Below are 25,997 nucleotides of genomic sequence, written 5' to 3' on the forward strand. Positions count from 1 at the left end.
GGCAGCACATTGCAGGTTCTGAATACAACTTGATTTAATGTTTAGTTCTCATGCCTCTTCCCTACATCACTGTAACATAGTGAAATGTGCGCATACGCTCTCTCTCTTTCTCTCTCGCTCTCTCTCGCTCTCTCTCGCTCTCTCTCGCTCTTCCCTCCTCTTTCCCCCTCTCCCTTTCTAACTCAGGCTGATAGCTCCTGCTATACACATGCTAATTGGAAGAGTTCTACTTGAGGCTTGACTTGAGTATTTCTGAAACAGCCCCTGTCAAAAGGGGCTTCTCCTGAGGAGGTGGAACGTGTGTCCAGAATAAGACTGTTGATCAAAGATTTACAGGAACCTTAGGACTAGACTCAAGTCTGCAGTGGGTGGTGGAGGGGGTTGGGGGAAGTCAATGGACCTACTGAGAACAAAGAGATCTGGAGATTTCTCCTCTTGGGTCCCACCTCTTGCCCCACCCCTTCTCCCTTTCCTGGATATATAGGGTGCTGGAACTTCGGGGCGTTTTTAAGATTAATTTGAGAAACTACTGATAACTCCCATCTTCTCAGTCAGTTCCTTCTCAATTGATAAACATTTCCTTACTCCAAACGTTGATATATTGAATATCACCCCTTTGAAACACCAGGCAAACGAATCCTGTGATGGCAATATTCTGAGCCATTACCTCTTCAATTACTGCCTTTTCCTTGTTCTTATTTTATTCCTCCACAACTTTTATTCCATGTTGCACATCTCTTAACATCTTTTTTTCACATTTTCATGTCTTTACTGCTCTGTTTCTCATCATGAGTAATTTCCTAAGATCTATCCCATTTCACTCATTTCCTTTCAGTCAACTATTAATTCATCCTCTGAAGTTTTTTTTCCTACATGTTTTATTCCTAGAAATTCTATTGGGCTCTTTTTCTCATCTGTCTTATTCTTTTCAGTATCCTCTTATTTCTCTGTGTTTTCTGGTCCTTTAATCTCTTTATAGTTTGTAAGCTACTTATCTTATTGTCTCTTTTGGGTTCTTCCATCTCAAGATTTAATGATGCTAACTCTCCTACTTGCTATGTATACCGACTGCCTAGTGGCAAGATGCTGAAAACCTCTGTGGCTTGTACATTTATTGTGAGCTAGTCTTCTTTATTCTATAAGACCCTTTAGTTCTCAGGACATGCAAGGAAGAGTTGTGCATTTGCTTCTAGTGACTGTGAGTCCTCCCCAGTGCGAGAACAGGTGTTATGTTAATTTTGGGGCTTGGGGAAGTCCATACCGTAAGAGATAGTGTAAGTTCACACTCCATACCAGAACATTGCACAGGCCTGAAAGTTTGATTTTCTCAAAGGAAAAAAAAATTTTTTTTTTTTGTTCTTTTTTTTTTTTTTTTCATACCCAGAGCCTAGGGCAGAAACTAATGGATGAAGATTTTTTCCTCCCCATCTTCCCCTGAAGGAGCAGGGATTTCAATTCCAAAGTACTTCTTCAAATGGGTCCTAAGTCTTGTTCCCTCACCCCTATGGGTATTAAATGGCTCTCCTGGTCCTAGGGCTCCCTTCTCTTCCTCTTTATATTACCATGGCTCTGGTTTGCTACTGTGGGGTTTCAGAACAAGCCATCCCAAGATGTGCTTCTGTGGTTTATGGATTGTTTTGAGCTAAGGATAATTTCAGCCTCAGACTCACAAAGAACTTCTGCTCTTCTCCCTTTAACTACCGAGAGAAATTTGAATTAGGGGTTTTGCCCATAGTAAGAGATTATCAGAGATATCTTCTTTTGACTTATCTATAGGGCAGGGCAAATGTCTATTTACTAAAAATCTGCATTTATCATCCTGCATTGATCCTTTGAAACCCCCAAGGTTTGTTACCTCATTCCTAGCTCGGGATTACTTATATACGTCAATCTCCTTTTATCTCGGAACCTCTTGTGTATGTGGAGTCTCTGACTCTCTTGTGCATGTGGGGTTCCCATACATATATGTATTAAATTTGGTTATTTTCTCTTCCTAATCTGTCTCATGTTTGTTTGATTATTAGACCAGCCAAAACGATCTTGAAGGCAGAGAAGTTTGTTCCTCCCTCACACAAACTTACTATTTTGACTTTAAATTTCTCCTTTTTTCTATCACTTGGGGATTTCTTCCCTTACTTCAAGCTCAAATGCATTTAATTTTTCTGTTATGTTTTATTCAGAAATTCCCTGTGTAATGCTTGTAGAGCATTGGATATCCACATTAGCTCATTTTGTGAGTTACTTGACCTCTAAAGTATAATTATCCCCAACCCCACCCCCATCTCTCCAACTAGACTGTAGGCTCCTTGAAGAATGAAACTGTGCTCACATTGTATCTGGTCCTTAGCTCAGTACCAGACACAAACACAATATAATGTTTGATTAGATGGATATTTTAATGATGGACAATAATTATCAATATTTATATAGTTATTTCTATATCTTTAGGAAGATTTCCTCAATCATTCTAAGCACAAAGATATACTTTTATTCAAAGAAATCATTGTAGGAGATTTTGTAACATATGTCATTATGACACCTATGAGAGTGTGTTTTTCTTAACATTCTAATATGTTCATTGAGCAACCACCATGTAGTTGTGGAACTCCGAGAAGATTCACTTAATATAAACCCCAAGGAGGAATTTATTTGCTGAGATGGACTCTCCATGGTCAACTGAGGGCCCAAATTTTATAAATAATAAAAGCCTGGAAGCCATTTGCTGATAGGGGCTCCTCACATACTCCGTATACCAGAAAGAACCTCATACAGAACTCAGCCTCCCGCCCTGCTGCCTGGCTTGTTGACGCCATCTGAGTCAACCACTGCAGGGAAGCCAAGATTTCACCTTTCTACCAATGGACTGAGACCTGCTGCTTCCAATCAGAACTGCACAAATTTTATCCTCATTTGCATTTATACTGAATAATCAGAACTACATGATTTAGGCTGCACAATTTGGAAACCTCATTGGTGTAAAATTGGGAATTTGGGCAGGATCTTTCTCTACAAAAAATAATCTCCCCTTTGTCTCAGTGGAGCATAATTTGGTTGCTACCTGTATCTGTGTCTCCCGGACTGCATCTCCTTTTGCTCAAATAAATGCTTTTCATTCTTTATTATTGTCTAAAATTATTTTTCGTTTACACGTAAGCCCTTAGGAGCAAAACCGTAGAGATATACAGACACCTAACACAAGGCCCATGCTCGTGGTCCTTCAATTGGAGGCTGTGCTATGGAGAGCATAGCATCACATGAGGCAACAGGGAACATTATGTTTGTCATGATTTCCTTCATGAAGAGGACCGAGTTTGTTTGGAAGAAAATGTTTAATAGGCCTGTGTGGGAGAGCGGCTACGGCTTCAGGAAATCTGAGAATGGAAGAAGCTGCTCTGAGTTAGGCAAGAGAAGCATTTTTCTGGTTGAGCCAGAGGGAAAGAAGAGAGGAAGAGGAGGCCATGAGAGAGTAAATTCCATATGAATGCTGCACAATGTCATCAGAGTGGTTCAACACTCTTGCCCCTGTGTGCCATGTAGTTAAAAATAAAAAGCATTTTGACAGAATTATAATGAAATTATAAATATCATAGTGTGATATTTAACGAAAAATTTCCAGAAACTGAAAGCTAAAGTAAAGACGAAAAGAAGAAGAAGAAGAAGAAGAAGAAGAAGAAGAAGAAGAAGAAGAAGAAGAAGAAGAAGAAGAAGAAGAAGAAGAAGAAGCCGCAGCAAAGAAGCACAATAAATAAATTTAACTGAATGGATATCTATTTAGAGCCCTATACACACTCATCAGAGATTAGACTTCTAAATGATGAATGGTCAAGTAGAAATCATACAGGAAACTAGAAACTACTTGAAACCGAGTGCCAATGAAAACAATATATATTGCAACCTGTAGGATGCAGCTAATGCAGTGCTTAGAAAGGAATTATAGTCTTAAGGATGTATGCTAGAAAAGAAAGAAGATTGAAAGCAGTATTAAAGTCTAGAAGTCTGGAAAAAACTACAGAGAAAATATGGCATTGCAATACAATGTGATCAAGTGAAAAATAGATGCAGGCACAGCGTATTATTGAAGGACCGAAGAGGGCCACTAAATCATTTTGGAGAGAACAGTGGAGTAAGAAAATTCTTCCATAAGTAGGACATGATAGAATCTTCAAGTGTTTCCTACAGCACATGTTAGAGTTAAAAAACTGAGTAGGCTTAAGGGGAAGGCAATACAGGCAAAAGAAACCACAAATCGGTAACTTAAGGGGCTTGAGAGGATATGACAAGTTTCAGAAGTTCAAATAACTCAGTGTAATTAGATTTAAGGGTATAGATGAGGATGTAATAATGAGATTTTACATAGTGATGCTTGTGACCAAAGGACTTATTTTTTTTTTCAACCTTGACTTTATTCTGAAGGTAATAGGGAGCCACTTAAGAATTTTAAGTAGAACAATATGAGCTGATGTTACTTGCAGGACACAGGAGTCTTATATTCATTCATTCCACAGGTATTTACTGAACACCTACATATTGTTCTAGGTCCTTTGCTACTCACAACTTTGAAAAGAAAGGTCTAGATACAGAAGATATATGCAGGTGCCTGGGGACGAGGTTAACAATCCAAATGACAAAAGATGAAGCTTGTACTAGGCTGGTGGCAGTGAATGGCAATCCTGTGGGGGTACGCAAGGAGTATTTAATGATTAGCAGAGTTCCCTGTCCCTTTCATGGTCTGTCATGGGCAGGGGTTAGTGCTAGGCCTGGGGTACACCGGACAGTGAAATTCTGGAGAACAATGACTGGCCAATAAAATATAGCTTGGAAAAAATGACTGGAATAAGGTGAGAATTTGGAGTATATAAAGGATGCAGAGTCATAGGAGTTCTCAGGGTGTGTTTGATTCAAGGCTTCTGTCCTCTGTAGGGCTGAGAGTGGCTAACTCCACTGGTTAAGTCTGCTGTGCTCTTGAATGCTTTGAGGATCAGACATCACTCTGGAAGACCAAACATATCCACTATTCCCAATCTTAAATTTTGTGGGAATACAATTCCATGGGATTAAAAGGGAAATTTGAGAGACTTATCTAGAGGTCTTACCTACTTGCTTAAAAGGCATGGTATCAAATAAGCTCTGGAAAAAAAGTTTCTGTGGTATAATCCTCACCGTGCTAGAGCTCTGGGAGATGGAATCAAATCTCTCTTATTTCTAGTCCTGCAACAAGATATCCAGAATCTCTGCACTGACAGCCACAAAAAATATCCTTTCACTCCTGTAAAGCAATGATCAGTACACGTTACCACACCAATCCCCTGGGCCCGTAACCCTCAGGAAGAACTTCTCCCCAAAACCTGTAAGGGGTTGACCCTGAAAGAGACTCCGAGGAAGGTGCAAGGTTGCCTGCAGCAGAGGAGCAAGAAGAGCAGAGGGCCTGGTCTCTCTCTGGTGCCACCAGGAAGTAAACACTAGATGGTACAATTTGTGTAAAGAGAAAATTACCTCTAATTGAAGGGTTGGGATAAAAATATCTCCAATCTGTAAACAAAGTAGTTGGAGTGTCCTGGAGGCACACAACTTGAGTACCACAGGGTTGCAGGTACCTCTCTGCCCACTGTTAGGAGCCACCTCCACCCCCAATGTTCTCTCCCTTGGCCTCACAGAGCAGCAGGTGCTCCTAGGTTTGGCTCCAAGACAATTCAGCTAGCAAACCTGTCCTGATGCTCTTCCATGTCCCCAGCTGGGAAACACAGTTTAGGAAAAGTTTCTCACTTTCTCCCAGGCCATTGGAAATATTCATCAGGTCAAGTGAAAGAAAAAAATAAAAGACCTGGTCTGTTTTATCTCATCTCAGGTCTTTCCTAAAGGGGTCTGGAAAGTGTTGTTTACTAGCTATCTCTGACATCTTTTCCCTGGTGTCTGCAGGGGGCACTCAGCCAAGCCATGCTTCACCATTCCTCAAAGAAAGAATTGCAACAGGAACACTGACAGGGGAATTTGGGATTCAAGATTATTAGGGCCTTAGCCTTGGAGAAACAAACCTGTGTCAGGCTTCTATTGTTGGCATGTTATTGTCTATTCATTGTTGATTGTAGTGTTGTGTTTTCATGTGCACTTGTGAGTAGAGACCCTGGCTGATGGGACAGAAATGGGGACACTTTAACTCTTCCCCTAGCAGGGGTGAGTGATTCTTTTCTCACCTATGCTATGCATGATATGTTTAGTTACACACAGACACACACATTCTAGCACATGAACATCCAATCTCCTTTTGCTGAAATATGAAAAAACCTGCTAAATTGCTTCTTAAAAAGGCTTTTCTCTAGGAAGCCACTTAAAGCCAAAACTTGTGCATTTGTATTTTTTCAATGGAACCACTACGAAGGAGAAGAACATGCCAATAAATGGAACTACAGACTTTCTTCCTTCTATAGTACAAACAGCATGTCCTGTTAGAGGGAATGGAGGTTTAGTCTGCTACCGTTTCTTAGATTGGGGTATGTGTGTCTTATTTACATAAAACCAATGAAATACTTTGAAGAGAAAGAGCAGGGGATGATAGTAGGATAATGTGTGAAAGAAGGGAGTTAGAAATACTGCAAGGAAGGTGGGACTTGAAGGAAGGGGAAAGGGAGCAACGGAATCTTTGGTAAGCCCGAAAGAGGAATGCTTTAATGAAACTACTCTGGAGTCAGATTGTTCCCGCAGTCAATGCCTCTCTCGTGCTGTGCAGGTTGACTTCAGGTGATTGTTCAGGTGTATAATAGCATAGTGAAGGAACAAAAAGCCATAATCATGTTACTTTTAAAGAATATAGTCACGCCAAGAGAATAAACATACATTGATGAAAACTTCCTCTTTGCTTCTCATTCTCTCTTAGAGATTTGCAGGCTGAAGGTCTTTGTTTTAATCAAGACTCTCCGGGAATATCGTAACCATTTTGCCTGATATGAACTGAAATAGTAGGAAAGGGACGGGGTGCAGGCAATAAACATGTATTGAGCACCTAGAATATTCCAGACCTTTATTTTGCGTTATCCTCACAATGAAAATTTGAGGTGGATATTGTTATCCCTGTTTTACAGACAAGGAATCCAAGACTTGGAGAAGGTAAGTAACTTTCCCAAATTTACAAAAACTAAGAATTTGAATCATGACCCCAGAGCCCATGTTTCCACTCTGATGACTGCTTCTTTCAGGACTTCGCCAGTCTGTTCAGAAGTGAGTCTCACAAGAAAATCCCATTCTTCTTTTGCCACTTGATTTACACTTTGCGTTGGTATTGAAAACATTTCAAATGCTTTTGTTTAAGTTTTGCACAAGTGTATTTAGTTCTCTGAGCTCTTATAAGAAATGTATCTCTCCACAGTAAGTCACACATTAGAAATAAGCATATTCAGTTGGATAATGTGGTGATAGAAGCATGCTTCCATAGCTCTGATTCTCCTCTGAATAGCGCCAGAGCTCTCCAGAGAACAATGAAATCATAAGGAGGAGCAGATTGCTTGACAGCCAAATGTATCCTACCCTGTCCTGGTACATCACTAGTTGGGCTCCATTCCAGGATTGTGTCTCTCAGCCACAGGTCATGACTTGCAGACTCTATATGTGGAGGATTATCAATGTTTTACAAGGAAGCACCTGCATCCATTTTCATGGGAAACTCTGCTCCTTACAGAATATTCATGGAGCCTTTCTGTGTGATCTTGTCCTGACTTTCAAAATATTCCCTAGCAGAGAAGGCTTATTAATATACAGAACCATTTCACAATGCAAGCACAGAAAATCCAGTAGAAGAAAAGAGGCACTGGTTTCTGAAAATGAGTCTGTCCGCAGTCAGATACCATCTTACATTTCCCAGGTAACAAGAATGGTTCCTTCAGTTGGCAAATGCACCTGACTGTATAACCAGGAGCTAAAGGAAATAATAGAGGGAAGAAAGAGCAAAAGGAAAAATAGTCAGTGAGCCTAAGAATAATTTTTCTCTTTTTAATTTCTCTATTATGTGTTTGATGAAGGGAGAGAGACCACCACCATAAAATAATTTTCACATACTTTCACTTGTGACTTTGGAACACAGTGAACCGAAACAGAAAGAAGCTTTAGGAAAGAAAACACAAATAGAATCATAATAGGTCATTTTTTACTTTTTATTCTGCCTGTTTGAGATTTTGAAGAATGTAATTAATTCACACTTGCAAAGGTTTGAGCAGTTATAAAGACTTCTAAAGAAAATCATATAATGATGGCATTTGAAGCATAAACTTGGCAACAACCTTAATCTATTTCATATTTCTTGACTTTCATAATTACAGATTTAAAAAATATAATATACAATTCAGAATATATGTAAATTATACACACAGTCTATTTTGTGAAAACTAAAAATATTGAAATAAATTTAGAATGACTGTATGAAAAATGGAAGTCTTTGAGTTGCACATAAAAATATTAGTTGTTAAGGCAAAGAGGCGATCATCTGAATGGGGGAATATATTTGCAAACAATGCTTCTGATAAGGGCCTAATATCCAAAATATATAAAGAACTCATATGACTCAATAACAACAAAAAAAATCAAACAATCCAATTAAAACATGGGCAGAGGACCTGAACAAACACTTCTCCCAAGAAGACAGACAAATGGCCAACAGATATATGAAAAGATGCTCAACTTCACTAACTATTAGGGAAATGCAAATCAAAACCACAATGAGATACCATCTCACACCTGTTAGAATAGCTATCATCAATAGGGCAAGTAATAAGTGTGGAGAGGTTGTGGGGCAAAAGAAATCCTGATATGCTGCTGGTGGGAATGTAAATTGATACAACCACTATGGAAAACAGTATGGAAATTCCTCAAAAAACTAAAAATTGAATTACCATATGACCCAGCAATCCCTCTTCTAGGTATTTAACCAAAAAACCTGAAGACATATATCCATAAAGATATATGCACCCCAATGTTCATAGCAGCATTATTCATGGTGGCCAGGACATGGAAGCAACCAAAGTGTCCTACAATAAATGATTGGATAGATAAGATGTGGTACATATATACAATGGAATATTACTCAGCCATAAGGAAAGATGAAATACTGCCATTTGTGACGACATGGATGAATCTTGAGATAATCATGCTAAGTGAAATAAGCCAGACAGAAAAAGTTTAAAATCATACAATTTCACTCTTATGCAGGATATAAAACTGAAAACAACAAACAAACATGACAAACAAACAGAGACTCATGGACATGAACAGTGGATTTGTGGTTACCAGAGGGAAGTGGGGTGGGGAGAGGTACGTAGGAGTAAAAGGGGTCAAATATTTGATGATGAAAGAAAATCTAACTTTAAGTGGTGAACACACAATGCTACGTATATAAATATATATGATATATTGTTGAATTGTACACTTGAAACTTATTTGATTTTATTAATCAATGTCACCCCAATAATTTTAATATAAATAAATAAATAAATGCACCAAAGAACTTGAGAGAATAAAAATGGTAAGTTCAAAGCTTTAAATTTCTGCTCAAGGTCTGGATCTTTAAGTTTCCATATCCACCCTAAAAGAAATACTTGTGTCCTGTAGCCCAGGGCCAAAGGTCCTGAAAAACAAATCCAGTATTTAATTCTGTAGCTGTATTTTTGTTATTATAAAGAATGTTGCAATAAGAATTTACAGTGAAAAAAATAGTTGTTGGAAATTGGCATATTTTACTAATAACTGTACTCAAAATTCTGTTTTTGCTCTTATTTCCTGGAGCATTAGAGATGTACTTTCTATATTACATATAATACAAGCCATTTCAAAAATTTTCCACAGTATTAAATGACAGTCAAAACTACTTGCATCTTTAGGTCCAATTTCCAGTACATTTTATTCTTCTGTTCATCTTGTCCGCTTGTTCTCATAAGATGCTGCTCCATTTTTCTTCTGTAGACTTACCATTTCCCATTTCCCATTTACCATTAGCCTTACCATTTCAACATTCAGAAACCAGAGCAAAATAAGTACCTTGAGTTTTTGCAGTATAAACTATTGGATATACTATCATGCTTTTGATCTACCATAGAAATAACTTTTTCTTTTTAGAAATACATCACTTTTATGTACTGCATAATATGTGTTTGTTATGTTTTATAGAGATTTCATTACTTTTTCCTTCCGTCACATTTGGAATCAGGGCCTCAAAAGAGGCGCAAGCAACAATGCTTCCAAGATAACTGGGCTGCATCCTTTTTGTAAAACAAGAAACACTTCATTTTTTAAAATTTTAATTGGTTGTTCCTTCTGTAATCTGTAGTGACGTACTCATTTTCTAGCTGTGGAAATTTACCCCACCGCACTCTTGAACGCGCTTCTTTACCTCCTCCCACCGAATTAATTGAAAGAGACCCCATGGGCCCAGGTCCAGGGCATCCCTGCATCCATAGCAACCTGCCTTCAGCTTCCTTTGTCACCATGGTGACGGCTCTGGCGGGCCAGGTTGTCGCTATGGTAACTAGAGGCGGGTAGCAGTGTCCCAGCAGGCTGGACGCATGCGCGCAAGGAATCTTGGCTGCGCCTTGCGCCCGCGGTCCCCCAGCTCCCCTCGACATGGCGCTGAGGCGGCGGCCGGGACTCCGGCTCTGCGACCGGCTGCCAGACTTCTTCCTGCTGTTGCTTTTCAGGGGTGAGTCTGCGAGTTTCCACCTTTCGGAGAGTAGGGTGTGGGAGTGATGAGAGCAGAGCGAGCCGAAGCGGCTGGAGCCCATATAGGCGGGAATAGCGGTCCCGGCCCCGGCGTCTCCGGGGGCTCAGTAGGAGGAGCGAGAGAAGCGGCGGGCTCCGGCGTCCCGGGAAGATGAGTCGGATCCCGGCCTCCCGGCGGGATCCCAGCGAGTTGGGCGCGGGGTGCGGGGGCCCGTGAGAGGCCTGGGCAGTTCGCTGCGGGCGGTGGGCTCGACCCAGGCAGAAGGCACCACCTTCTGGAAAGACAGTGGCAGCTTCGGCATGGGCAACTTGCTTGAAGACACTGTGTAACGAGCACAGTGCCCCCGAAGTGGACTGTGAACGGCCTTCCGAAAGGACCAGCGCGGCACAGTTCTGAGGCCTGTCTGGCTCTTGGTCACAACACTTTGGGGCTCTGCTGTTGATTTGTCCCTTACTGTAAACAAAGAGACTGAACTGGGCAAACTTAGATTTCCTTTCGTGGAAATAAAATGGCACAGATATCAATCAAATGCTTTTTTTTTTTGGTCTCCAGCCCAGCTTAGGAGACCCCGCAGACTCTTACCCTGAAATAGCATCTGGGTTTTTTTGATAAGGATACACTGATAAACTTGAGAGTTTTGATTTGTCTTTTCCACTGTCTGGAATTCTCATTAGATTCGTGTGTACCGCGACATTTGGACAGAAGGACTGAAAAAGCTTCTGTTTAGTGAGCACATATTGTATATGGGGCACTTTGAAATCATAATCTTATTTAAATCCTTACAACAACTTTGTGAAGTGAGTTTATTAATCCATTTTTAGATAAGAAAACTAAGACCTAAGTCAAATCTCTTTTCCAAGACTGCATTCCAGATAAGTAGTGAAAACTCAAACCCATGTGGACCTAAAACACTACGCTACACTTTTCCTTCCCTGTTGGCCATCTGCAGGTAACCAAACGAGGTCTTTTTTTTTTTTTTTCAGTTTTTAGGTCATTGTTTGGCTTATTTGCTGTTGTCATCCCATGATGTCTTCCAGAATATACAAATTAAAACACGAAGTGACTGGGAGTGGGGCTGGAAGGACAAGGAAAACAAAGCACTCCTGTGTTTGATGCTCATTCATGGGTTCATAATGGTTGTAGTAAAAAGTGAGGGTCTGGGATAAAAGCTGTGGAAACAGTGCTCTGTGATGAGGGATAAGTTTCAGGCAATAGATGTTGTCCATATACTTTGCCTGAGAGTAATTTCCAAAAACATGTGGTTGAGTGATATAAGTGGTCAAAGGCCAGGCAGGGGACAAGGGTGTCAGGAATGTCCAGCTCCCAGCTTTGTTGGTCACACTGACACTGTCCTATTCAGAGACTGGAACAACTCCCTATTGTTGATAAAGGCTTTTCACATGAAAGTTTGCAGTTTTTATTGCAGAAACATTTGACAATTTAGCTCAGGAATGAGTTTCAACTTGATGCTTTGTTAATAAATCTAGATGATTCTAAGGACTTCACATAACCTTGACCTTTTATTTTGTATTCTAGAGGGGCTCATTTAGTGGCTTTCTTGATATTAAGAGCTGAGATTTACCTGTAGAGAATAGGAGGAAGAATCAAACTTTGCAAAATAAGACCAATGACAAAGAATCAAGGTAGTAGAATTTATTAATCCACCTTGAATGATGTAGCTATCTTTTTAGTAGGGAGGCTCTTTTTCCATTAGTTTATGCTGTAAATATACTGTAACAACTTGAAAACTATTCTTCCACAGGTCATGATAGCTGTGTCTTTTTTATTTTTATGATTACTTTTTAAAATTGCTATTGTTTTTCAGTATTCGCATTTTAAAAATTTTGGTTTCCAGTATAATACATTCTTTATTAGTTACCCTTTACCAGGCTCTTTTGTAAGAATTTGACATGTATTCATTTGATACTGATAAGCACTCTAAGAGGTTGTTACTATTATTTTTCCCATTTTCTGGATGAAGAAACAGAAGTAATTTGGAATCTTCAACCATTTGTGTTAATCCAAGTTTGGGTTACTTTATTATTCCATTTGACAGTGTTGTTCTTATTACAGATGAGTTTAACTGAGTTATCAAATGTTGAAAGCCATGCGGTTTGTATATAACATTCTTTTGTTAAGTTGGTGACAGGTGCAATTCAGCTTTGTAGATGTTATGCCACATGTCTTTTTTGAATGATTATGTAGTAGTTACTGTTGGGCTTCCAAATCTTTGATGTCCTAGAAAGAAGTGCTTCATTAGAACTAAAACAGTAACAGTTTGTATTATTGGGATAAGATAATGTGCTGAAGCGGGGACATTTTTGAAAAAGAAAAATTCTCTTTTGCAAATGCAAAAGTTTTCTTTTGCATTTGTTTGGACTCTTGAAACATTTTTTTAAATGACCTATTTTTTATTTTCTTTTAAATTATCTGACAGATGTAATCATGATCAGACTGTTTGTGTATTTTCAGCAAAACAAGGAACACCTGCCCCGAAGCATGCAGTACTTCAAATCAGCTGTTCATTCCCAGATGACTTGTTGATAGGCATTTGTTCTTGAGTGCTTCAGGCGAGGGAGATACTTAATCATAAGAAATTGCAGAATTACATCCAGGCAAAATAATCATACACCCAACCCCTAAGCTCTTAAGGCAGCCCAGTAGGCAAGGCTTAATTCAGTTCTTTTGAAGGAAACCAAATTTGTATTATTTTTGTATTTTCGTATTACTTGTATTTTTGAGATGGCCACATAATGTAATTGAAGAAGCTATGGATTTAGTACATCCAACTAGCAGCTGTTAGAGATGTATTAGCAAATTTTTTCTTCATACATTCTTTGAATTTTTTCAAAGCACAAGTGGGGTAAAAGAAAGGAAAATATGTGTGTGAATGAAGTTAGGATGTATGGAGTCTGCTGAATAATACCCTAGTCATGAAGTTGGATTCTCTTTTTTAAGGTGGTGTGAATGTGATGCTGTTAAGGCTGAATGCAGATTTCAAATCTTCTGTATTTGCCTTCTGAATGCTAACAGTATATGCAAATAGCTTCACTGGAGTATAAAGAGATCTGGAAAGTAAGTTTTGATAAGCACATTCTTTTACACCTAGTTTAGCAAGGACAGTATCCACTATGGAAAGCTATATTGAGATCTAAAGCCTTAATTTACTGCCTCGGCTACTTGCCATGACATAGAGAAAGCTCCCTGAGAATTAGTATTTGTTTCTGATGTCAAGGAATGCTGTAGTATTTTGTGTTGGTGTGTTTCTTTGATTTTAAGTAGTATCTCTTATGTGTTATATATTTCCCATGAGTGGTTAATATGTATAGCAGAGATTTCAGTGCTGGTGGTATAGGAACATCAAACTTTTTAATAAATTAGAACTATGCAAACATATTTTCATTTCAGAGTATCCCAAGGCTTCTGTGGTTCAGCCTTTCTACACATCATTTCTATAACAAATTCTGCCATATCCATACTGTCTGCTTTGCCTAACTTAACCTCAGCTCACAGTAATCTTTCTTCTCTCTAAATTAGCATTGCTCTTAATCTATAGTTCAGTTCAGTGCAACAGATATTTATGGAATATCTATAATGTGCCAGGCACTTCTTCATGCTAGGAGTACAAAATGAATAAAGCATCCCAAGCCCTTGGAGAGCCAGAATGAGTGTATGCTGGATTATGTTGGGCTTTAGTTGTTGGGTGAAAATGCATTTTATCTTCTTAATGATATTAAAAATTTGTTTGGAACAGAGGCTGAATTTAATTTCATTTGTATCGTTCCAGAGATGATTATAGTAAATATTCTGGTTGTCACTTTAAAGTCAATTAACATTTCTTAAAAACTGCCTATGCATCTAGGCATTTTTTATGTATATTATCTTAGTTCCAGAGGCCCCAGGAGCTTTGGGAAATTCTGAGTTTTTACTATAGTGGAAGAAAGAGAATGGCAAGTATTTCTTGACTTGGTTTAATTTAAAAATCTTGTTTCTATCATCTACTCTATGTAGTTATACAAGGTTATGAAGAAGAAAAACTTGGGGAAATGCTCATGATATAGTTTAAGTGACACAAGCTGCAGGTATGATTAGTATATGTCACATGGTTACAATTACACAAAACGTCTAATGCTTAAGGGAGGAAAAAACCTGGAAAAAAAATGAACCCAAATGTTGATAGGTGCTGTTTTGAGTGGTACATTTTATGGCTGATTGTTTTCTACTTTTCTCTGTGTTCCTGGCTGATTCTTTTTTCCAAGTTTTCTTTAATGAAATTATTTTTAATGGGAAAAATTGCATTTTGTTTTGGCCTCCAATAGATAAATAATGGAATTTTAAATTTGACAATAGGAAGGATTTTCTTTTTAAATGGGAAAACTTAGTTTGTGTAGTTTAATGTGATAGCATGTGGATTGCGCCCTTTTCTATCTTCATAATTGTCAGCCACAGAGGGTGAAGGAGGAGCTGACCGGGAAGTTTAGTTGTTCGATCATACATTCTTAGTGGTTCATTTGAGAAATTTACTGTCATTGGCTTTTGGGTGGGGAAGCCAGCTGTGGCATTCTCAGCTAATGATTAACTGGAAAACTGAAAGAGCTGATGAGAGTACCTGCCTCCCCCCACCCTTTGTTTTTGAACAAACAAAATAATGTGAGTAGTGGCTTTGGTCTGTTTATTCAGAGTCAGCCAGCATTTATTGAACACCTGCTTTGTGCCAGCTGGGCAACTCCTAGAGGGCCTGTTCTCTTTGTCTTGGGTGAGAATACCAGATAAAATTGACTTCCTTGGAAAGTAGACTCTGAAAGATGTTTCCTGAAGTAGAGTGTCAGCTGATGCACCGTATCCTTCTTCCTGCCTGCCACAGACTTCCTTGTTGGATATCTTTCTCCAAGGAAAATATTTAATGTCTTTAGAATGAAGTGCAGCTGTCTGGAGGATGATAAAACAAAGAATGCAGCAAATCCTAAACTCCTAAACAGCTGCCTCCTCCCTTTTGTTTTTTGGCTGATTTTCCTCTATAGTATGTATGTCAGTCAGAGTGCTGAAACTTTATCAGCTAATCTCAATTTGGCAATCTCCATTTTCACGGCAGTAAAGCTTTCCACGAGCGAAAACAGAGAAATGTAAGACAAGAGCATCCCTGTACGAGAAGGAATATACAATTTAGATCGTTAACTAACAGAGTAGCATTTTGGGTAAATATTTTATGTCTTTAGAAGTGAGAGCATTTGCTCTGGGCTAGCCTGCTAGAGAATCGCAAGAAAGAGTGGACTTTTAGCAATAATTTTGATTTATGCTAAGTGTAGATTTAGGAGAATAAAAGTGTTGAGAGCCAATAAAGTCCAGGAAATAATAGGAGCAAAGGCGTGGAGTTGGGAATACATAGGTTATATTTTGGGACCAGTGAGTTATAATGATAACAGTTTGTTTTTATTGAAAACTAGCTATGTGTCAGGCACTGACTGTGCTGATAGCTTTACCTGGTCTTTCTTCATTGATCTCAGCAGTCAGTCTTTATAGGTTTCATTTTTCAGTTGTTGAATCTGAAGCTCAGGTATGTTAATTACCTAGCCCAAGGTCACAACTAGGAAATTGAGGAGCCAGATTGTCCATTGCAAAGAGCTTTCAATGCCAGGCTAAGAAATTTAGACCTTATTCTGTAAATTGTGGAAATTCATTTGGCAGTTTGATGCAGGGAAGTGATCTGATCAAAATGATTTTAGAAGTATTAATCTAATAATTCAAGAAGACTAGAGAGGGCAGTTCAGTTAGGGAGCTACTAGAGTAGTTCAAGGTCACTTTCTTTAGGGTAGGTCTCATGATGTTGAATTCATTTTTATTTATATCTGAAAATATATTTGTTTTAATCTTGTTCTTGAAATATAGATTTACTAATTACATAATTTTAGATTGACAGTTATTTTGTCTTAGAGCCTGAGCTATCTAACACTGATGCTTTCTGGTTTCTATCATTCCCGTTGTTAAGTCCAGGAACTCAGTCATTTCATCAATCTTTCCTAGGTTGCCTGTCTTCTCTCCAGTTACTTTAAAGATCTTTTATTTGTCTTTGGCATTCTGAAATGTTCTTACAGTGTGTCCGGGATTTCTTTTTAATGATTTTACTCGTTCACATGTTGTAGTTTATCTATCTGTCAGTTTATATCTTTCCTGAGAATTCTCAGGTATTATCAGTTTAAAAGCTGCCTAGCCTCTATTTTCTTAATTCTTTTCTTCTGGGACTCTGCTAAGATCTATTTAATCATTCTGTTTTCCAAGACTGTTAACCTTTCTGTCATAATTTCATTTTCTTCTCTTTTTGTGCTGTTCTGGGTTATTAACTATAATATGCTTGATAGTTATTTCTTTTTCCAGCTGTATCTAATCTGTCATTTAACCAATGCATAGTTTTTTTTTTAACCAATTGTATTATTCATTTCTAAAATTTTACTTTTTAAAAATAATCCGGTCTCTTTTGCTTGCTCATTTTTTTACTCCTTTATTTTTTTAAACATTTCACGCACAATTGTTTTATATTGTGTATCTGACTCTTCAGATATCTGAAATTCTTGGGAATCAAATCTAAATCTAATGTTTGTTATTTCTTAATGACTCTTATTCATGGTGTTGTTTTTTTCTCCTTTACTCATAAACCGATATTTGGTTATCTCAAGCTGTGCAAATCTGGTCCTGACCAAACGATGCTTTTGTCAGAGTATGCTTCTACTGGGCGGCAGCCACCTGGGCTGGCTTTCCCTCTTTCTGAGTCCCTGGCATTATTTGACAATCTCAGATTTAGCTTCTCTGCCTTCTTACTGGCCCAAGGGTGCAGTATCCCCACTCAGAGTCACGTCCTACTCATCTTATTACTTTCTGGTTTCTGCCCACAGCTGTTTTGTTTGTTCTTTTAAAGATTCCCCACTTTCTGTGAGCCCAGAGATGCATTAAAAAATATGACGCAGGAAGGGTCTCATTGCTGGAGCACAACGGCCTTTCAAGAGTATCTAATAAACTACTATGCTGGAAACAGATCTCAGCTTTACTTAACTCATTCTTCCTTTTGATTAACATGAGTCACATGCCTTTTTTTTAAATGTTCATATTATGAAGGTAATGCTTTTGTTTTCACTTTTTAAATATAAAGTAAAATTAAAATATTGGCTGTGTTTTTTCAGAGCACGTATACCCCCATAGAGGTCCCGATGTGCTTGGCGGGAGGGGTAGTGAAATTCTTGCTAAGCACCACTGCTTTAAGGATAGGGCTATATGATTTTAAAGACGTACCCAGTTTTACAACTATCCTTGGATCAGTTTATCTGAGAAGCAACCATCTGTCATTCAAGGTACGGCAACTTGAAATTTAGGATATTATAGCTCTTCCACACTAGACAGGCATCTGAAGCAGCAGCTGCTTACTCTGCTAGTAACAGATACAGGTGAAGACATTCAGAGGTAAAATATAAAGGTAGTCTTGAGCTTTCCAGGTGAAATCTGCATCTGAGATTCACATTCTTACGGGATGAAATGCTGGTTCTCTGAAAGGCTCAGTCCCTGTACTGTGAGAAGGAACCGCCCACTGCATTTTAGGAATGCTCCATTGTTTGTAGCCTTTCAGATACTTTTCTGGCTGAAGAAAGGGCACGGCATTGTGGGTGTTAGGCATTCCGGATTCATTTCCCAGCTTTGCATGTTATTCATTTTTGGACCTTGGGGAAGGCATATTGGTTTTAATCCAAAACACTTGAAAGTAATTTAAATACCACCTCTCTCACGCTATTGTCAAAACATTCACATTTCTTTCCCCTTGTTTGAAAACTCACTTTAGCTGTATGAGTTTCAGATCCATAGAATTGATTTTCTGGACATATAAGAGAATTTTTAACTGATTTTTTGAATTAATTTATTTGTTAATTAAAAGTGCATTTGAAGGTTTTGAAAACCTGGTTCACAGAAATTTCTTCCTGTTCTAAATGTTTAGAAGTGTTTCAGAGCCACATAAACTTGGCTTGAAACTCTTCTACTCTAAGAGTTGGGAAGGTTCATCTTTTTTTAATCTGCTGTAATCTTACTAGATCTGCTGTTTTAAGAGTTCCTGTGTTTGTTTACTATGAAGAAAAAATGGATAGCTATTTGGTTGGGTTTGTATTCTTAATTCAGTCTCATTTCTTAGTATCAGATACAAAGTTTTTATTCTGACCTTATTTGGTCTAGCTTTTAAGTGCTTTGGTAATAAAAAATGGATTTAGAACCCTACCTGTGGATCTTTAGAGCAGTGATTCAGTATGAACAAATAGTTAAATATCTTTAATTTACCAGGCATGGTTTCATACCTTGTGAAACCATGTACATCAGTGAAGTAATTTATGTTATGAACTCCTTACAGGAAATGATGAAAGCTCTTGACCCTTTCCTCCAAAAAGTACTTTTATGTACATATATGAAACATTTTATACTATTTTGGGAGGTTCACAAACCCTCAGAAGATCATTTATGGACCTCAGATAGAGAAGGCTGCTCTAGATCCCAGGATTCTTGTTTCCCGGGAAAACATGCTTAGAATGAATGTCTCCTGCGATAGGTGCTAACTACATGTAGAGTTCAGGAGTAGTATACAAAACTATTATTTTATTGTTCTCTTATTCTTTCCACTAATTCTGTTATTAATAATTCTGTTATTAATAATTCTGACTTTTCTGTGAGACGATAACTGATAGTGTCAAACATCTGGTCATATTCTCTATACATTTCCAATTTAAATTACTCTGTAGGTAGGTCAGAGAGTGAAGACTTTGATTTAAGTGGAAAACAAAGTATGCATGCAGTTTTAGAGAGGCTTAAATCTCTAAATTTTCAGTGTTTCTTCATGTTAGTACAGCTCCAGGGGGTTGCAGAGTTAAGCCACATGAAAAACAATGAAATGCTGAGATGAAATTATGCAGGAATTCTTCCATCTACCTCCATTGTCCATTTATAGCAGGTCTCTTTTTTTCCCTTGTGCTCTCTCCTTTTCTTTAACTTAGGCAATAGTGCTGAGAAAAGAGGCCTAAAAGGATGTTTCATAACATTGGATGAGGGATTTGGACTTCACAGAAGCCAGAACAAATATTTTCTCCTACTGGTACCCTGTGGCTAATATCCCACATGCTGTTTGCAAATTACAACCTAGAGTGAGTTCAGAGTCGGTCACCTTTTTGAGGAGGAGTATATTTTTGTGGTTTGTTCTTTTCAGCTCACAGATTTTACTTTCTATGCTCTTGTCAAGTACACTTTCTGCGTGTAAATAAAATCTGTAAAAATTGTTCGTTTCTATTCTTATGTGTGAGCAGCACCTTTTAGCGCACATTTTTTTTAAAGCTACTTTTAATGGAACCTTGAGGAAGAAAATTTAGCTGGGGTTTAGAGACTTCAGTTTTAAGCCTTATTGCTTACCCTTTTCTGTACCTCACCTATAGTGGAATAATGATGTGATGTGCTTGATTGTAAAGCTTTAGTTTCTAGTGGAAACTGCTGTCTTGCCTTTAGGAGAGAGCTCATTGGATTTGGGTTGCCAGATTACATAGATGAGGCATTTGATGCATCCACATCTATCATAGAGGAGTTGGATTCTAGAGAGATGTTGCATTTTCCTTTTCTTTTACAAGATTATAGCTATAAGGAGAAAATTGATCATAAAACTTTAATTAATTCACTTTTTATTGGGGAATCACAAGATTTAGAGTATTGTTTTTGGCTCTGTAGAATTGTTTCATCACCATCTTCTGAATGATTCTTGTTCATTGCCATTTCTTTTTAATTATCATGGTCCATCCACCCCACATGGAGAGTGTTTTCTTCCTATTTATTCCTACTCATTCCCTACTATCCAGCTTAATGTACTGCTCTGTTAAGCCTTTTTAAAATCTCTAGTCTGGAATGAACTCTTCCTCTTCTGAATTCCTATTTATCGGGAGGAACATTAGCTACACTGAGGTTTGAACCTCAGCTCTGTTATGTGACTTCTCCGAGTCAATTTCCTTAACTATAGAGTAGTAATAACATATAATTTTGTAGGATTGTTTTGTAAACCAAGGACTATATAAAGCTTTTATACAAGTAAATAAATGGTAACAAAATAACACTAATACATTAAAATTAAAATTAAGTAGGAGAAAAAAATGGCGTAGATGATAGAGGTTCTGTTTATCCCTCTGGCGACCAAATCAAAGGTATGATGGAAACAAGGAGCAGCAGCAAGGAAAAATTGCCTGGGATCTAGAAGAACAAGCCATACAACTAGGGAGAAATTCAAGAAAGCACTTCGCAACTGCAGAAGGTAGGATGGGATGAGGACGCGGTGCTGCCCAGTCTACAGCAGCTGAGTGAGATGGAGGCTGCAGCAGTAGCAATGGCAGAAGCCTCTTAAAGGGGCCGCCACTGCGAGCAGATTTTTGCGGTGACGGACCTGCTCGTTCTGAGCACCAGTGCCTGTTCGGCTGTGCGCGGGGGCACCAGGGACTTACAGGGAGACATTGTCAGAGTGAGGGCCGAGACGAGATTCACTCCGTACAGAAGTGCTGGCGATATCCATTGTTCCCTGTTGAATTGTCCCCCTTACCAGTGCACCAGATACAGTGCCGCCATAGCTGTGATGTCATCAAACTGGATAACAGAGGTTGCTCTTCCCAGAGGATTCCTTGAAAGCCCGCCTCCCCTAACTCGGGCCCCACCCAGGCCATAGTCTGGTGCTCCTTGCTGAGACTCACAGTTGTGGAGGCAGCTATCCTCCGTTTCTAGTGTGGCCTTTTGAGGCAACTATAAGCACATTATCTGTGGATTGCTGGCTGAATCTTAACAGATGTCCCTGGAGGAGGGGTAGAGGCTTGGGCAAAATTTGGCCTGCAGCTGAACCCTTCTCAGGACTGTGCCACTGGACACCTAGTTCACAAATCCACACTAATAAGACCGGGAGACTTAGGAGCTGTACTTAGTACATAGAAACAGACACAGAAAGGCAGCCAAAATGGGAAGACAAAGAAACAGAAACCATATGACAGAACAGAACAGAGATCCAGATATAATAGATTCAAGTAATCTAACAGATGCAGAGTTCAAAACACTGGTTATAAAGATGCTCAATGAACTTTTGGGAAGTGTAGAGAACTCCAACAAAGAGATAAAAATGGAAATGGAAATTATAAAAGGGAACTAGTCTGAAATGGAGAACACTATCTGAGATGAGAAGTATATTAGATGGAATAAACAACGGAATAAACAAAGCGAATAAAGAAGAGGATCCAATGCCCTATCTAGAGGACAGGAAAGCCAATCAGGACACTCAGTCAGAATGGCAAGAAAAAAGATGCCAAGACTATAAAAATAATTTAAGGAGGATATGGGACATTTTTAAGGCTCCAAATATTCATCTGATTGGTGTAACAGAAGAAAATCAAGATGTTAAACAGCTATTTGAAGAAATAATGATGGAAAACTTCCCTAACCTGGTGAAGGAAATGGACATACAACCCCAGGAAGCTCAGAGAATTCCAAAACACAAGGATCCAAAGAGGCCCACACCAAGACACATAATAATTAAAATGCCAAAGATTAAATATAAAGAAAGAATATTAAAAGTAGCAAGAGAAAAAGAAATAACTACTTATAAGGGAACACCCATAAAACTGGCAGCTGATTTCTCAAAAGAAACTATGCAGGACAGAAGGGTTTGGCAAAAAATATTTGACAGGATGAAGACCCAGGATCTACAACCACGAATAATTTATCCACCAAAGCTATCATTTAGAGTTGAAGGACAGATAAAGAGCTTCCCAGACAAAAATAAGCTAAAGGAATTTATCACCACTATTTATCACCACTAAGCCAGTATTACAGGAAATGTTGGAGGGATTTCTTTAAGAAGAAAAAACATGTATCAAAAACAGGAATAAAGAATGGTAACAACTACATTCCTATCAATAAGTACCTCAAATGGAAAAGAATTAAGTGCTCCAACCAAAAGATACAGTGGCTGAAAGGATAAGAAAACAATACTCTTACATATGAAAAGGAAGGGGATGGAAAAAGATATTGCTTTGATGGACTTAGAAGGTATTTAAGTCAGACAGAGAAAGATAAACACTATATGATTTCACTTATATGCGGAATTTAAGGAATAAAAGGAACAAACTAATCAAAAACAGGCTCACAAATTTAGTGGACAATTTGGTGACGGACAGAGAGGAGGGGGTTTGGGGGGGCTGGGAGAATGGGGTGAAGGGTTAAAGAAGTACAAATTAGTAGCTGATGGATAGTCATGGAGATGGGGAGCACGGCATAGGGAATGCAATTAGCATTAATAACATTGGCTAGGTGGAGGGTCGGGAGGAAGGGAGCTATTGGGATCATTTCACTAACTATATAGATGTCTAACCAATGTATCGTATACTTGAAACTAATTAATATTTTTAAAAAATAATTACATAATTTACGTAAAGTATGTAGCAGAGGGCTTGGCATAATAATAAGCTCTTAGTGTTAGGTTTTATTTTTCATCAATAAATGTGAGAGATTTACTGTTGCTAACTGTTGTTGCTGCTGCTACTACTGTTACTACTTTATACAATTCATTAGATCCTTAATTATTCAGAGGCAAATTTAAAATGAAGCTTATCAAGTTTAGGCTTTTGGACTCCTCCCTTTCCAAAGGCCTGGATTCATTCCATCAATGTGTCCACAAATTGGCCAAAATTATTAAATGCCTTTGCTACATTCAGTTATAACTATTCTCTTTTTCCATTCTGCCTTCCCCTCTGTCTGACTTCTTATGTTGAAAAGCATTGTAATGGCCACTGGCATTTTTCTCAGCCTAGAGGAGTTGAGTTGGGAACACATTTAGTTCTGGTTAAGTGGGATTGTTTATGTGGTCCACAGTCATTGCTATGTATAGTTGTTTTTGCTTAGCCATGTCGATGTAGGAATAGCTTCCGGGAATATTCTACCATGCCATTTGACTTACTAGGATTGAGACATGATGTTGTAGGATCTACTGTGAATGCTGCTTTTAAGCCCTTATAATTCCACTGCAATGAGAGACGTAGTTGAAAAAGCGGGTAATGAGGGTTTTTTTTTGGTATCAAAATTTAAGATTAGTCACTCTACAAGAAAATTTGAAATGCCCTGAAATCCTGCACCTTAAATATGAAAGAAATTTTAGATAGAAGTTTGCTCAAATTTAAAAACAATCTTTACCACTTTGCATGATTTACCAATAATGAATATTTTATTTTCCTATGATTTACCAATAATGAATAGTGAATTGTGAAGCTAAAAGAAACTTCTAAACTATTAATGTTAAATTTTTTCATTTACCATACTAAAAGAAAGTCTTAATTATTCTGTTATTTTCCATAGACAGTATTACAAAATCATTAACATATGATGATGTGATCAAAAATCTTAAAACATGTAGGAAAGATTATAGAGTATTAAGAAGTTAATAAAAATATTGTTATTTCTCTATTTTGCGATATTTGTGTTACTAGCTTTTTAAATTTAAATTATTTTTATAATTTTTTTGTGGTTTCTGTTCTCACTTTATACTTCATTTTGTATTCAGGATTTTTTTAATGAGGCCTCAAAATTGTATCAGCTTCAGGCTCTCCAAAACTTACATTCACCCCAATCATAGTCTTCTTTGACCCATATTCTTTGATGTTATATTGACCTACTAATATAAATCATTAATGGCAATATGCTTTATTATTATTAAAATATTAATGGCAAAATAGTTTGTGACTTGAGGGTAGAAACCTTGTCTTATGCCTAGCATAATGTTTGGAACATAATAGGTATACAAATATTCATTGATGAGAGAACAGTGCACCATAAGTAGGTTGGTTGTGGTTTTGGGTAAAGGGCAGGGGATTCACTCACTTGCTATATTAGATGGAGGCTGACAAGTATTTTTGTTCAAAGATGTTATAGCCTTGACAGATGAGAAACCATGGTGTAATTTGTATGTTTCTTAATCTTTATTTTAAAATAATTTGGAGTCAGAAGACCTGGTTTCCATTTCAATTACTGATGCTTTCAGATTTGGGGATGGTAATTGTCTCCTACTATATCTGAGCCTTGTTCTCTTAATCTATGAGAAGAGATTATAATACCCATTTTACAGGATTGTTACATGGATCAAATGAGATCGTGTATGAAAGTGGTACTGTAAATTATAAAATGCTATATAAACATAAAATATTACCATTCTTTGCTTTATTCCCTTTGGGTTCTAGTGTTTCATTAGTCTTATGATTCTCCAGAACTTTAGGTTATAATCCTAATTTAGAGGAACTTTCTCAGTAAAGCTTCCCTGATGGTTTATTTTGATGAAATGGCAAGTTTTTAAATTCATTTTTTCTGTGTAGGAAAGATATTTTATTTAAAGTACAGATTGGTGTCCACAATTTTTCTAAAAAAACAAAAACCTAGTTTTAAGTTTCAAGAGTAAGGAAAAATTTCTCTTTGACATTCTTGGATTTCAAAAGTGGTTCAATGATATTCGTAGAAAAGATTAGACTTCTTATGCCTGGGGGAAGTTTTTATGCCTGAACTAGCAAGGATTGAATAATAAAAAGTTTCAGTGGAAACTGCAACATATCTTTAAGTAAAGGCACTGCCAATATAAATCAGTAAGTTTACATGAAAAATAAACGTCTTAGTAGATAAATAGCTATTCAGAATAGATGAGTTCAGAAAAGGAAAGTGCCATATGAGTAAACAGGCCTCCATGTTCTATTGGGTGTTTCCACCTGAAAGTTTAGTATTGCTTTTTCCTAAACACTTAGTGAAATGAAGTGACAATAATCTCATGTGCTGAGATCAGTGTGCCATGAAATGTTAGGAGCCCTTCAGATGATGGACATGTTTTTTTTTCTCTCTTTCTTTTGCACATTAGGGGAACATAGGGGAGATTATGAAAGAAAAAGAAAACACTCTGTCACTCGACGAATATTTTTCAAAAAATGCTGAAACAAACCAAATGTTGGATATTAAACCACAGCATTATGGATGTTAAATTCTGGCCTCCCAGCTCTGTTTCTCTCACAGATTATATTCATATTCATTTCAAAGTGTTTGTTGGAACCTTGAAAGTCTAGATTAATTACTGTTCAAAAGTTAGAAGCACCCATTGGAGAATAAAATTTTGGAATCTGTCTCGTTACACATTTAGCTATGACATAAGAGACTTAAAAATTTTTTTCATTATTTAAAAATAATTTCATTATTTTTCATTATTAAAATTTTTTCATTATTTTTTCATTATTTAAATAAT

At 37.7% G+C, this 25,997-nt stretch overlaps 1 protein-coding gene across 1 annotated transcript in view; it reads left to right on the top strand.

Moving 5' to 3' along the window:
- The first annotated feature begins 10,464 nt into the window (after nt 1-10,464).
- The window catches only part of JAM3 (junctional adhesion molecule 3), a 64,622-nt gene continuing 49,089 nt past the window's right edge, over nt 10,465-25,997 (top strand). Inside the window, 3 exon segments of the mRNA XM_011376233.2 lie at nt 10,465-10,506; nt 10,508-10,565; nt 10,568-10,675. Of these exon segments, the coding sequence (XP_011374535.1) occupies nt 10,465-10,506; nt 10,508-10,565; nt 10,568-10,675 (208 nt within the window).

This window comes from Pteropus vampyrus, unplaced genomic scaffold, assembly GCF_000151845.1.
Source record: "Pteropus vampyrus isolate Shadow unplaced genomic scaffold, Pvam_2.0 Scaffold288, whole genome shotgun sequence".
NCBI classification, from domain to species: Eukaryota; Metazoa; Chordata; class Mammalia; order Chiroptera; family Pteropodidae; genus Pteropus; species Pteropus vampyrus.